General features: G+C 36.2%; 1 protein-coding gene across 1 annotated transcript in view; it reads right to left on the minus strand.

The window, feature by feature from the left end:
* The window catches only part of LOC137632372 (vitellogenin receptor Yl-like), a 312,027-nt gene that overhangs the window by 3,278 nt on the left and 293,388 nt on the right, over positions 1–15,361 (minus strand). The window contains exons 10-12 of the mRNA XM_068364307.1: positions 3,106–3,219; positions 2,649–2,759; positions 1,600–1,701 (exon numbers count right to left, since the gene is read on the minus strand). Of these exons, the coding sequence (XP_068220408.1) occupies positions 1,600–1,701; positions 2,649–2,759; positions 3,106–3,219 (327 nt within the window). The remainder of the gene's footprint in view (positions 1–1,599; positions 1,702–2,648; positions 2,760–3,105; positions 3,220–15,361) is intronic.

The raw sequence follows: 15,361 nt of genomic DNA on the forward strand, positions 1-15,361 counted from the left end.
TGACTCTCTCTCACCACAAACTACTACAATGCATTTTCAAAGAACCATACTGTGGGCAAAACCTCCACTTCCATTTACCACACTCTGCTTGTCAAGACCATCATACCTTCAACACCTCACACTTCTTGTCCAGACAAACATAAGCAATACAACACGACTTATATACTTACCCAACATAAATTCAGCAGTTCATCATGTCTTATTCTAGAAATGTTTGCTACTGTTCTAGAAATCACACTCATTTTACTATTATACAATACAATCCATAACACAGTAAAAGTAAGTTATTGGTAATAATTTTTCGATAGCAGAAGCATAATTTTAGCAAGTCACAGCAAGATCGTCCATGCACTAACTAATTAAAAAACGATTACTTTTAATGTTAATAGGCCCATCTCTAACTCCAAAACCAACGTATACACAATTCATATAAAAAGTAATCTAAAAATTAATTAACAAATAAACTGTAGGGTTAGTAGGAAGCATTGTTATCCAATCTTTTATGGACTGTAAACTGCAATCAAGAGTTTGACTTTACCTCTAAGTCAAACCAAAATGACTACGAACATGATAGACTTAAGCTACATTGCCAAATTTCTTCAGAACCTATCATACACCTCACATTTATCTGCCTCCTTCAACTATGGGTACTTAATCTGGTCATACTACATAAGAGCAGAAGCAGAAAGCGATTAGATATACTTCGATTTACTCTACAATGCACCATCAATTGAAAGACCGATAACTTTTTATCTCATTTTATCATTTATCCTTATTAACGAGACGAGACTAGATTTGAATTTTGTATATGTACCTCTACCAAGGGGGTTATGTTTTCACTTCTGTCATTTGTTTGTTAGTTTGTTTGCAGCCAACCTAACTCAATTGTTTGATAGTTTGTTTGCAGCCAACCTAACTCAATTGTTTGATAGTTTGTTTGCAGCCAACCTAACTCAATTGTTTGATAGTTTGTTTGCAGCCAACCTAACTCAATTGTTTGTTTGCAGCCAACCTAACTCAATTGTTTGATAGTTTGTTTGTAGACAATCCTAACTCAAAAAGTTACAGATGAATTTCGATGAAAATTTCAGGATATATTAGAAATGGGCTAACTTAAAAGTGATTCGATTTTGGCAGTGATCTGAATCACCATCCAGATCTATGATTCTTTTTAAACGATTCTTCACTTTTGGGAGATTGTAGCAATTTGAATATTTCTCATCAAACAAATAAATACAGGTCTAGTAAAGATAGAGATGGTATGATAGAACGAACTAAGCTGCCTTGGAGGAGTGGTGGTGTTCTCTCTAGTGTTCGTGTTCTTTTTTTCGGTAATTTAGTTTATATCTGAATATAATCTAAAGGAGTTATGAGGTTAATTACTGACATATAGCATCAGTAAATAGAATCAATAACAAAAACATTTCTACGTGTACTTTGTATGTATGTATGTATGTATGTATGTATATAATATTAAATATATAATATATATAATAATATATATAACACAACACACACACAATATATATTATATATATATAATATATAGACAAATACAGTAATCAGAAATGATACATCTTTCAGATTTTCATAACATACTTTTATTCATCGAATATTCTCGATACAGCTGACTATAAATGCAGCACTGTGCATTTCCTGCTTGATCAAGGCTTTGTATAGTGGCTTCATTCTCTTTTTCGTCTTTAAAAATACCGTTGGACATAAAAAAAACAAATTCTTCTCAGGCCTGGTGACTTCAGCGAGCTTCCTTTTTTCATGCTTTCGCGATTAGATACGCAGGGCAATAGTGACAAGCTTCTTACCCATTCTGACCTGGTATAGAGATGTGGCAGAGTGTTGGCCACATCTATACGATATCCCCGCTTACATGGATAAAGTCTGGGGAAAAGTGGCAATGCCTCAATCGTACATGTTTGTAGTCATTTATACAATCTTTAAGCATTCATTACCAATTACCTCAAGGTGATCCGAAAGCTTTTCAATATCCTGGTGCGTGTTCAATTTTACTTTTGGGGTATCTATACGATAATAACTAACATCAGCGTCGAAGGCAGGGGATTGAGAATGTGTTTGACTTAAATTTTTAAGATGTTATGGATTATTCAGACCAGGGAGATTCATTATGTCAAGCCTGTTTAAGATTATGACATTTTAACGTATAGCCTGAGTGGGAAAAAATATCTTTGTAGGACAATGGAACTCTTATAAGATTTAAATGACGTTATAGCGTTCCAGCACAAAGTTTATTTACTTAGATGACAATCCAGAACAATTTACTTTCAAGATGGTGAATAGTGAGAAAAAATTCCGTATCTATTACTCAGCTATCAATAAGTTGCCAATATTTTAAGATAACATAAGCAGTAAGCAATAAGTGAACCCCTTTTGAAAACTTCTTCGAAGACAGAAACTACTTTTAAACCTCTAAATCACGAACACAACGAACCAAAATAGCTCAGGCCTTAAGGATCAGCACCATCAGGTGAAAAGGTTAAAACGAAACACCACAGACTCATATTTTTCAGCTTCGGTGTTACCAATATGTTAATATAACACTTCACCCAAATATGTTAATATAACACTTCACCCAAATACTGTACAATAAGGCCAAATCCGTTTCGACTTACGACAGCTCACTGTTTCGTCTGTTTCGTCTTCACAGTCAGGCGTTCCATCGCATCGCTTGCTCTCTGGGATGCACTGCCCACTGTTACATTCGTATTCTTCTGGCTTACAAGCTGTTAAACCGTGAACGAACTCAGTAAGTTTAATGATGGCAGGGTTTATAACGCTTTACAATGGGCCAGAAAGAGAGGGATAGCAAACCAGTTTAATTCCAATGTAAAACACATGAAATAAGGAATAAGTTATCAGTAAATAAAAAATTAACGACCACCCTCGCCCAAGATCCTAAGAATGCCTTCTTTGAATCTTGCATTCGCTGAATGTCGAAACAAAAAAGTGAAGGCAATATCAGCTTTACACTTTCAAGCACAACATGCAAGCTACATTTAGGGTTTCAATCATGATACGATAAAGTAAAATCAAATTAAACATTGAAAGAATAGGATAAAAAGTACTCACGACAAATTCTTCGTCCCTCTCCGCCGGGAGGGCAATCCTTCATGTAGTCACAGTGACGGAAGTCATCGATACATTCACCTGTTTTACATTCGTATTGGTTCCTTCCGCATGGCACTGAGGGGAAGAAAGAATAACAACAATTATTAAAACAGATGAAAGAAGAAGGTAAAAGATAATGCAATACCTTTAAATGAGATTGATTCAACTTATATATTAGCATCATAATATCAGCATCACTGAAATAGCTTAATTTACAATGGTACTTGCTCTCACAAAAAAAAAAAAAAAAAAAAAAAAAAACTTTTCTTCAAAGCTAATCTAGACAAACACTTCCACACTCGAACGGCTAAATATATGGTGAAAGTTATTCTTTACACATTTTCAAAGACTATGTCAATGCTAAAAACTACCCCCTTTCTTAACCGTAATGGCAACCAATAAAAAATCTAATCCTTTTGCCATTAACAGCATTATAAACCATTTCATGAGAGGGAGGGGGATGGCATAGGTTTAGATGTAGACGTAGTATGGTTGGTTGACTAGAAGTTTATAACTATAACACTACACCGCACAATATTTTGTGACATCATCACTGATGAATGTATCCCTCCTTTTCGGTTTCCACATATTTTGGCATATTCATACTTTGAAAGTTAAACGTTTTATCCACCACTCGCCAAAATGCTGCTGTTGTAATTTGGAGATTCGAGAGATCAACATCTCAACATAATTTTCACCTTTGTCGTTTCAGTCTTCAATTTGACGACATTAATTCTGCCAAGCAGAAGCCAGTGCCAGAGTTTCACATGGCATTATCTTGTGCTGCAACATATAATATGGACCTTGTATGGATCATCTCCAGAACTTCCTCACTGTAACTAAACGTCGCATGCTGGAATTCTTCTCGTCAGGTGTGAAATTTTATGACAATAGAATAGAGAAGTTATGTTATCAGATTTAAGTTAAATGTTCTATCAGTTTGTATTTTGCTTCAACCGTGCAATTACTTCATAGATTTTTTATAGCAATGTCAATTATTTGATAATTTTTAGGACATGTATCCAAAGTAAGCATTTTTATACAATAAATTAAAAATTTGGTAATCGCGTTCATTGTCTTTTATCTCTAGAGATGAAATCAGGAAAAAAATTCTAAAGTATTGTTATTTTTCTTGATAAGTACATTTGCTTTGTGCAATTCTCCAAGGATCATTTAGATATAACATTCGTGAGAGCTGTGATAGGGGCTGATTAGGCTGAAATGAAGAAGGCGACTGTTACGGAGTAAACATGTGCGTCTCCCCAGAATACCTATTTGTACAGGTACTCTACGTCTCCCTTTACGAGTGCGCGCATCTAGGAGCGATTCAAATCTTCCAGTACCTCATTCACAAGAATCTCGACGAATTCAGGAGGTGAGACTTTCCAAATCCGAGAGAGAGAGAGAGAGAGAGAGAGAGAGAGAGAGGCAAATGATTGACTTCGATATTAATACGGTGATTGACATGACCCGCATGTTGTAAAATGAGGCTGAAAGATATTTCTGCTCTTCATAATGAGTGGAAATGACTCTAGTCCCACCGAGGGGGGGTTTCGATGCGATACGAACTTTGAATAAAATACATTATTACAAACAAATTTACTTGTTTGTACTTCCACGACAGGTCCCGAGTACCTCTATATATATATAGTATATATATATATATATATACATTTTTTAAAATATATATCCATTTAAATGAGACAAAGGAATAATCACGAAAAGGTACGAGTAACAGATAAGCCAGTCATCTACCATAAAGTTGGGACATGGAAGGTGGCGTTGTAGGACAAATAATTTTTCCTCCTAATCCAATTCTATGGAAAACGTAACGCATCAAAACCATTTTAAAATAACTAATCATGTCATTTAAAAAAAATGGATTAAGTTCAGTAAAGGACTCTACTTGAAAAGTATTAATATAAGTAAAATTAGAGAAAATTATGTCAATTGACATTAAATGTACATGCGCAGTTTGATCACAATTTAAGTATTTTTCATTACAATTTCAGAAAGCTTAGACATTCGTAATAAAATAAATATATAAACGAGAAGCATTCTATTTGTCCCCTAGTTTATGTGAACATCTAATTCTTCCTTCCATACATACGGCATTTTATATGCTGGCCATGGAAACGTACTGACTGGTTTCACGAAATGAATATCGATATTTTTTGAAAAATGCAACATGTTCATCTATACATATTTTGAGCTAAACAAATAGTACGATGAAATCTCCCAGGAAAGATAAAGTATCCAACAAAGTACACGAAACCTGAAAAAAACTTTAAATATATGGGAAAACAATTCATATAAGTAACAACAAAGTACAGTAGTTCACAGACATTTTATCTATGAAGGTTCTGACGAAGAAGATCAAAATGATAACGAGGTCGTTTGTACATCGTCGGTCTTCTTTATAGATTGTCTGCCTTTGTGAGGCCACTATAAAAGCTAGTTTTATCTGACAAGCAATTCACATCGAAACATACTCCATTGAAGTCTGCTTGTGTACACACACACACACACACACAGAGAGAGAGAGAGAGAGAGAGAGAGAGAGAGTCATCGAAACATACTCCATTGAAGTCTGTTTGTGTACACACACACACACACACAGCAGAGAGAGAGAGAGAGAGAGAGAGAGAGAGAGAGTCATCGAAACATACTCCATTGAAGTCTGCTTGTGTACACACACACACACACACACACACGAGAGAGAGAGAGAGAGAGAGAGAGAGACTAAACACAACTAGGAATATGCACATAATGTGTATTTATGTGAAAAGCAAAGAAAAACACAGTAGAATATAAAGGTACTGAAAATCCACCTCAAAGCAACCAATGTTCATGTTTAAAGTTAGCAGTAAATGAGCCTTATTCTTCTCTCTCTCTCTCTCTCTCTCTCTCTCTCTCTCATTTATCTTAAAGCTATATCACCAAAATACTGAAGTTTATTCCCCTCGCAACTCAGAAGTTTTATTGCCAATCCATTTATATATATAATATATATATATACACATATATTATATATATATATAATATATATCTATATATATATATATATATATAGATATACATATACATATATATATATATATATATGCGCGCTAGTTATACATATCTATGATGAGAGAATGATCACGGAAGGAATTCCAGATCAGCTGGAAAGTCGACTACCTCCAGATAGAAAAGAGTAAAGGCGAAGTTGAACAGGCGAGGCAAACAAACAAGTATTAGAGTTATTAAATACTCAAATGTTGTCCTTTTGGAACGGGGGTTGGAAGGACGTAAACAGCTGTCTGCATTAGAGACTTGGGGGGAAAAAAAGGACACTGGAGACGCGGGAGAGGGGGCGGTTCTGCCATGGAGGGGGTGGGGGTGGGGGGGGCGCAAACCTAACAGATGGCTCTGAATCATAGTGGTCATTGTTACCAGAGGCAGTCCTTAACGGACGGTGTTCTCAGACTGACCATTCTTTCCCTGACCTCTTCATGAGCTTCATATGATTTTGACCTCGCTTCCGGTTCCACGAGAAAATCATAATTGTTTTTCAAGTTTAAACCAATATTTCAAAACCATCATTGAAAACCCCTAATTAAAAATTACTTTAAATCTGAAAATAAAATGAAACGTTCAAACAAGACAATTCAATTCAAGCAATGGGATAGTATCATACGAATAACAAAACCGGGGAAGAAAACCACGAATAAGATATGTAAATGAGAACGTCAACGGAGACAGAATTCCTCATCACAATAATTATCATCTCTTCAACAGTGCAACAGGAGACCATTGCCAAGGACTCCATATGAAGGAAAGATTATTGTAGGAGGTAAGGTTATTTTACTGTCTCAGACTGGCCTAATATACATAAATCTTAGTTCTATTCTAAAATTCGCGATATTATTATAAAACATATGCTAATTCTACAGTATTCTAAAATTCGCAATATTATAAAAAAACGCTAATCATTGTACAAAAAATTATTTAAAAAAAAATATTGACATGACTAAAAAAAGTTAGAATACGGCTTTCCGTGGCCATAAAAATAGCCCGCTTTCAAGTCATTAAGAGACAAAGAGGAACTCACATACTTGGTTCTTTATGCTTCATTTTTAACACATTCCTTACTTTTCCCCTCTATCTCTTGTGTGTGTGTGGTGTGTGTGTGTGTGTGTGTGTGTGGAAAAGGCGACCCCACCCAACCACCTAAACACGACGATGATACCGACTTCTCTATCATATCAAAATGACTTCTGTTCCGGCAACAAATAAAACAGGATGCACAGAGACACAATAAACAATAGATAACACCAAGAGTAAAAATAAAAATACTTTAATAAAAGGTCATAGAGAAATTAAAATAGCTTTCCGCTTACATCAAAAAGTGTATTATAAGAAAGAAAACAAGTAACATCCTTGATTGAGAAGTCGCTAAAACTAAATTAACCCAGTCGCAAAACCAGGCACGCAAGCAGAGAAAGAAAACACAAACAAACACAGACACCTACAGTACATCCTGCTTGCTGAGGCCATGGGCAACGAGATCCCACATCCTGAACTTGAGAACCGGGGGAAAGAGAAAGATGAAGAAAGACAAGTCAAAAGGCATGGAGGAAAGGGGTAACAAGAAGACTCGGCGACAAAGATGTAATAAATACAAGAAAGGGGGAGGATTAGAGAAAGAAACGTTATACATAGGAAAGGAAGTATATAAATAATAATACATAGGAACACAAAAGAGAAGGCATACCAAACAGTGTTTGACAGGTAAGTCAAGAGTACGTGGGATATCAAGATCACTACTGCTCAAAGTTGTTGAAAAAAAAAAAAAAAAAAAAAAAAAAAAAAAAAAAAAAAAAAACTTTAAAAAGCAGTTTATGAAGCGAATGACTAATTACGTTATTCAACTTCCTCTTACGACACAGGATTCATGACATCAACCCGTTAAAATGGAATGGAAAATAATTAATTGTTATATACTTTCCGTCATAGTCATTAACATTACTAACAATAATGAGCACCTTACCGTCAGTACGAATCTTCCCCAAGACAAAGGGTCTCTTTTGAAAACATCTCATGTGATTGGGAGCTGTCAACATTTTTGGTCAATTATGTCTTCCTGCAATAGCAGGAGAATGTTCTGAGGCATTTTGCATGGCATAACAATTGCCCTAAGTCGGGTGATATCCTAGTTAGTATTGAAAAAAGGTATGTATTTATAATATATATATATATATATATATATATATATACATACACACATACATATATACACACAGTGTATACTTCTCCGACTAGAGAAATGAAGGATTACGGAACAGGTCCATGCCCTGCCCAGTCTTGAGAGAAAAGCTGCACCCAGAAGTGATACAGCAACAGTCGCAGACGGGATTCTTCATACACGTAGAAAGAGAAAAAAAGTCCTTTTGGTTTTCTTTCTTAAAGCGTAACGAGTAGTCCAGTTGCACATGCACTCAATATGAACAGGAAGTACCACAAACCTATGTACTCAATATGAAGAAAAATTCTAGGGCACTGACGTTACAATAGCAGCACATTATTATTATTATTATTATTACTATCCAAGCTACAACCCTAGTTGGAAAAGCAAGATGCTATAAGCCCAGGGGCTCCAACAGGGAAAAATAGCCCAGTGAGGAAAGGAAATAAGGAAATAAATAAATGAAGAGAACAAAATTAACAATAAATCATTCTAAAAACAGTAACGTCAAAACAGACATGTCATATATAAACTATTAACAGCATCAAAAACAAATATGTCATAAATAAACTATAAAAGACTCATGTCCGTCTGGTCAACAAAAAAAGCATTTGCTCCAACTTTGAACTTTTGAAGTTCTACTGATTCAACCACCCGATTAGGAAGATAATTCCACAATTAGTAATAGAAATAAACTGTACTGGTGCAACACTGGTGGAGTCAAAATTATAGCCAGCGCTACAGGAAACTTGAAATCTATAACAATTCAGTTGAACTAAAAACTAGGCATCTCTGTTCATTATACCATGCATGAACATGCACTATTGAAGAAATACTGGCACTACATTTGCGGAGAGAGAGAGAGAGAGAGAGAGAGGAGAGGAGAGGGAGAGAGAGGGAGAGAGAGAGAGAGAGAGAGAGAATGGGTAAGTGATAATTCCTTCCCCTTTCAAGTGCAGATCTTATGTCACATAAACGTCACCCGACTCCAAAGGTCACTGCATCTTTGGATTACTTTTCATTCTTATTTTCCATATCCTACTCTCTCTCTCTCTCTCTCTCTCTCTCTCTCTCTCTCTCAACGTCCAAGAAAGTCGCTGAGGAAACGTTAGGGACCCTTTGACTGAGTATTTATCAAGTGGTTATGAACGAGAAGCTACTTGGCAACGAAGCAGCCGCTCGTGCTTTCTAATCAAGGAGAAATAAGGTATTAAAATCCGACTACCGCCGATAAACGTGTTCATGATGGGGATTAAATACCCTATTCTTCATGATATGTGCGATAAAACACTATTGGAAATCGAGGTATAGAGCTTCAGTGATCGAACTTATTTGGAACAAGGAGTCCCACCCCACTACACCCACCCCTGTCCTGCCCTACCCTGCCCTCCTCTCCTCTCAGCTCTCCTAAAATTTTGAATACTGAAGACCAAGGCCGTTCTTCTAAGTAGAATTCCTTATCAAGAACTTTAAACAAACTCTTAAGATATTGCAATGAATAAAGGTATCTATTTTTTATTTGCTGCCTAAATCTTCTAAAGCTCAAATTTCAATTAAGCAAGGAACTTCGAAAGTAGACTACAAAGAGAAAACTTTTAAATATGATTATTTTTGAATTTTTCCTTAGAACAATGCCACAGAGACAAGAAAATATCTTTAACAATTTTGACTAATTCATACGTTTGACAAGAACATGGGGATACTAATAAATTACTAATTCCCCTAAAATTAAAGCCTTCTAAGAGTGACAGCAGGGTGTCGTATATGTTTCAAAATTTAAAAAAAACACATTAATGTAAAGTGAATAAGAAAAAAATTAAACTTACTACGAACAACTTACTTCGTCACTAAAAATAATTATTTTCATTTGCATCGTATTTGAAATAAGATGCACAAACTGCTGATTTTCACCTTGTTTTACAAAATGGGTTCAAAATTATTATTATATTCCATAAAGAGCAGTACCAGCTGAACTCGGTGAGTCCCTTGTTAGGCTGGGAGGAACGTAGAGAGTAGAGGTCCCTCTTTTTGTTTTTGTTTCCTTGTTGATGTCGGCTACCCCTCAAAATTGGGGGAAGTGCCTTGGTATATGTATGTATGTATGCATAAAGAGCAGAGTATACCAAACTTCACTTTCTTCTTTTTTGAGTCCCTTGTTAGGCTGGGAGGAACGTAGAGAGTAGAGGTCCCTCTTTTTTGTTTTTGTTTCCTTGTTGATGTCGGCTACCCCCCAAAATTGGGGGAAGTGCCTTGGTATATGTATGTATGTATGCATAAAGAGCAGAGTATCTCAAACTTCACTTTCTTCTTTCAAGAGGACGGCCTTCGTGATGACGAATGCATTTAAAGAAAGTCACTTCCCTCCGGATTTTCGAGCTACAGTAAAAACAGAAACCAACCCCAGACGAGAACCGCCACAATGTTTGCATTGCTTAAATTCATTGTTTTGTGGGTCTCATTACCATACAATGACGACCTGTGTCCTAAAAGGTTCAACAAATATCAAAGACATTTCAGGTCTTGTAATCGGTCACCTTCTCATTACTGCGCTCCCACACCTATTGCAATTACTGCAAGATCACGGCCCCTTCACAAACTGGGCGTGTCAGGCGAAATGGTGCACGAGAAGAATCAACGTCATAATGATATCATCTTCAAAAGGCTGAAAAATTACAAGGAATAAGCAAACACAACCAAATACGATTGAACGTGTTCGTGTATGGGCAAAAATTAATTCTTGGACATATTTCAGTTTGGTTTTGGGCCAAATTATTTATAAAAGTAGTCCGTCCGTTGGAAATATGTAACGATCAACAGGTATAACAACATGGCGCCACACTACTATTGTTATCGACTACGAAAACAAGATTATCTTTTAATCTTCCAAATAGATTTGTATGTAATTTTTACTTATAACCATGGTTATTTGGTGGGGGAGTATTAATTCAAGTTTTGAAAAAAAACACTTCTACACCTAAGAACAATAGCTATATAATAATTACAAGCAAATAAAATGATACGTTAAAAATATATTGTTAGACAAAGACCAACTATTTCAAGAAACTTAAAAGTAGAGCGAAAATGTGTTCCAAATTCCGTTGGACTCGACCTTGGTGAAGAGAAGTCATGGATATAAGCATTCGTTGCGATATGTTTGAGGTTAGCAAGCCATCATAACCCGAAGTGTTGCATGATAGTACACAGTTACTCGTCGGCAATGGCATCTTAGCATACAACTGTACTCTTTAAAAGTGGAAATTTCAAGCAACTTCTGATTGTTGTCAAACACACACTGCACGAGATATTCTATGCTTCCTATAAACAATACGAAAAAGGGTTTTTAAAGAAACGGATACTGACATCGGAATTAAGTTTTCAAGCAAATGATAATGCAGGTCTCGGCAGGTCATCTGGTGCTTTAGACTTTGCTCACGATAAGTATGAGGAATTGAATAAAGCAAAACAGCATTCCAGTCTGAGGGAAGCAGAAATTAAAACATCCACCAAAAATAACCCCCTGACAAGAGGTATACCAGAGGTAGCGAGGGGTCGAGAACGATCCCAGAAAGGGATTTATTTTTCTGTAATTTCTATTGTGCTTCTGTAACCATATGCAGTGCATGAGATACTTGGTAGCTAGTTGAGGTGTGGTGGGTTGTAACTAAGTTGAAGAATGGCACCATTCCCAAATTGGAAATTTACATCAACAACAACTTAGGCGCAGCGGAGATAGGAAGTAAGATGATAACATTAGGTAAATACTGTTTGAAGGAGCAATACAGTTATTACTATCATAATAAGTTTAGATATAAACAGTTCTTAATAGTAAATAATATAACCTACTGCATTTCATTTTAAAAAGGGTAAAGGGAAGAAATGTTGAATGCAGGCAGCAGAGTAGGTTCCTAACTGGATAAGACCGATTCAGTTCACGTAAAAATTGTAATTCCTTTACATATTTCTCACCTTGTTATTGGGCTTAATATATTTTAAACGAACTTAAGTTGAACCTAAGGAGAGAGAGAGAGAGAGAGAGAGAGAGAGAGAGAGAGAGAGAGATTGTTTTTTGTCATTTCTATCAATCATTGATGAAAGTTTATCTCATATTTACTTTCGTTTTCTTGGCTTGCCATATCTAATCAGTTTTGAAAATCTCTCTCTCTCTCTCTCTCTCTCTCTCTCTCTCTCTCTCTCTCTAAAACTATTCAAAGCTAACAAGAGTTTAAGTGTTGCCACATCTACTTTTGTTCTTGTTCTTTAACTTTCCTACTTCATAATTGAAAGGCTTCTAGTTATTCAAGATCCCAGTAGTACTCCTTGACCCTCGTCCACTCAATTTCTTAACTTTCTGAGTCCGTTTCTCTCGAGTTGCAATAAAACGAAAGTTTCGAGCTTAAAAACTTGACTGACTTCGAAGGAAATCCCCTTAATCGACCCACGAATTATATTAATCATTCAATCCAATGAAAATAGAGTTTGAAAAGTAGTAACCACACCTCAAAAGAAAAAGAGATTTCCATTACCATATTGCCTGGAAACAGTAAATGAAACTGAATTGCACTACCAATTAAAACACTTCTACAATAAGAATGACATAAAAAATGCCCGTGTTAACGTCGGCCTCATACAAGCAGCAAATTAATCCAGGTTAAATATCGATGAGGCTGACCTGGAATCTCACTGCTCGTTATAACCATTAACCTTTCAGGACTGAAGGTCAAGTTAGGTCACAGCAGGAATACTCCAGCTTTCTTGTTTCCTCGTATTGTAGCTGGATGAATTTTATATCAAAGCCACACTTGCAGAACGATTCAATTCAGCCAAACATATCGCTGACTTTGCTGGTGCAAATAGAATCTTTGACGAAGAGGGTATAGAATGGGGTTATATCCTGTCGATATATATATATATATATATGTGTGTGTGTGTGTGTGTGTGTGTGTGTGTGTGTGTGTATTGAACCTTTACCAAAGGTCTTTTTCCAATTTCCCTTTAAAAGGGAGCAGTACCATGAATACAGGGCTCTGTAATTTTTCGTAACTGTAATTTTAATGGTAAGGTTTCCTGCCCAACATATTTCTTTCTCCCACGAGATGTGGGGAGGGGGCCCTGGGGAGGGGGGTCTGGGGAGGGGGCCTTTGGATCTTTAGCCTGGAATTAATCGCAGACCCATATATCTTCAGCAGAGTGCTGTACCTCTTTAATAAAATCGTTAGACGAATGCTTGACTAATTTGATGCTATGGCCACTGACCAATCTCTAGTGCTGGTACAACTGAGTTTTATAATAATTGATCGAATCTGAGCGTAATTTGATCTCCAGGCCCAAACAGAGAGGTTACAGGGATTTATATATATATATATATATATACACACAGCACACACACACACATATATATATATATATATATGCGCGTCTGAAACTAGAGAGCAACTTTAGGACGATGACGGTGCTGGTATTTTGCCATGGTTTTTTGGGGGCCATACTTGAAAGTCATGTTAATGAGACAGAAATGAGGGGAGAGGATTCAAGGCGGGAAGAGGATTTCTTAGGGATGTGCGTATATGTATATGTATAGAAAATATATATATATATATATATATACACACACACACACACATATATATATATATATATATACACACACATATATATAGTTAGACACAATCTCGAATAAATCCTTCTCCCTTCCCCCCCCCCCACCTCATTTTTGTCTCTTTATCATGACCTTCAAGTCTGACCCCCCCAAAACCCAGGTCAAGATACCATCATCATCTGAAGTTGTTCTCCCAGTTTCAAAAGCAGATGATCCTTCTCGAATGGCAAAGCAAGTGCAAGAGGAACCACCACTGGGATTCTCATTGTGCTTTGGGTCAGGCGAAAACCTTCTGAAGAGAGAGACACAGTCTACTAAAAACAAGAGTTTCTCATGTACAGAATTTGGGACATTGGCCCGACCCTGGGACAGAGGTACGACTGGGGAAGAACATCGCAGTTACACTCTTAAGCAAACGCTGAATAGGTTGGACTGGATTTGGACTAAAAGAAGCTCCGCCGAAAGCAAAGATGATCAAAAAGTGGGTGCAGCTTGGGTCCGTTCGGACGCTGCAAAAACCTTTAGGTAACATACAGTGCATGACGTGAGGTGCACTGATGACACTTACCAACAACAGTGGCTTTCAATTTACAATTACCTATTCAATTTACAATTAATCAATTCAATGTCAGAAATTTAGAAAACTATATGTACCAGTATACACGCGCGCGCGCAAACACCATACACACACATATATATATATATATACACAGCAGAGAGAGAGAGAGAGAGAGAGAGAGAGAGGAGAGAGAGAGAATTTGATATTTATAATTTGAATTTGATATCTATTATTAACGTTGCCAAGAGAAAGCCTTCACATACTTGGCAAATATAAGCAACACTAAAGTAATAATTTCAAAGACAGGAATATTTGCAACGAACGGACTGGATACGGAAGAACAAAAATCAGACAAGATCATCATAAAATAGCGACACTAGAATTGCTAAACATTTCCAGGAAGAGATGCAAAATTCATATTTGCGAGAAAGGAGGAAAATAAAATTTAACGTGAGAAAAAAAAGACCAGTTTCTCTGAGAATCCCCTCAAATATTCATGACACATTTCCGGGAAAAGAGAACAAGGCTTGGATTGATGTAACAAGAGAAACACACATGCAAAGGATCACAGGCAGATTTCTGGCATAGTTTTCAGGTTTAAGTATGTATGTATATATTACTGGCTAAGCTACAACCCTAGTTAGAAAAGCAGGATGCTATAAGGCCAAGGGCTCCAACAAGGAAAACAAAACAGAGAGGAAAGGAAACAAAAGAAATAAAAAAACTACAAGAGAAGTAATGAACTATTAAAACAATATATTTTAAGAACAATAACAACACTAAAACACATCTTTCATATATATAAGCTATAAAAAGACTTAAATGTTAGCTTGTT

The sequence above is a fragment of the Palaemon carinicauda genome, chromosome 41 (assembly GCF_036898095.1).
Source record: "Palaemon carinicauda isolate YSFRI2023 chromosome 41, ASM3689809v2, whole genome shotgun sequence".
NCBI lineage: Eukaryota > Metazoa > Arthropoda > Malacostraca > Decapoda > Palaemonidae > Palaemon > Palaemon carinicauda.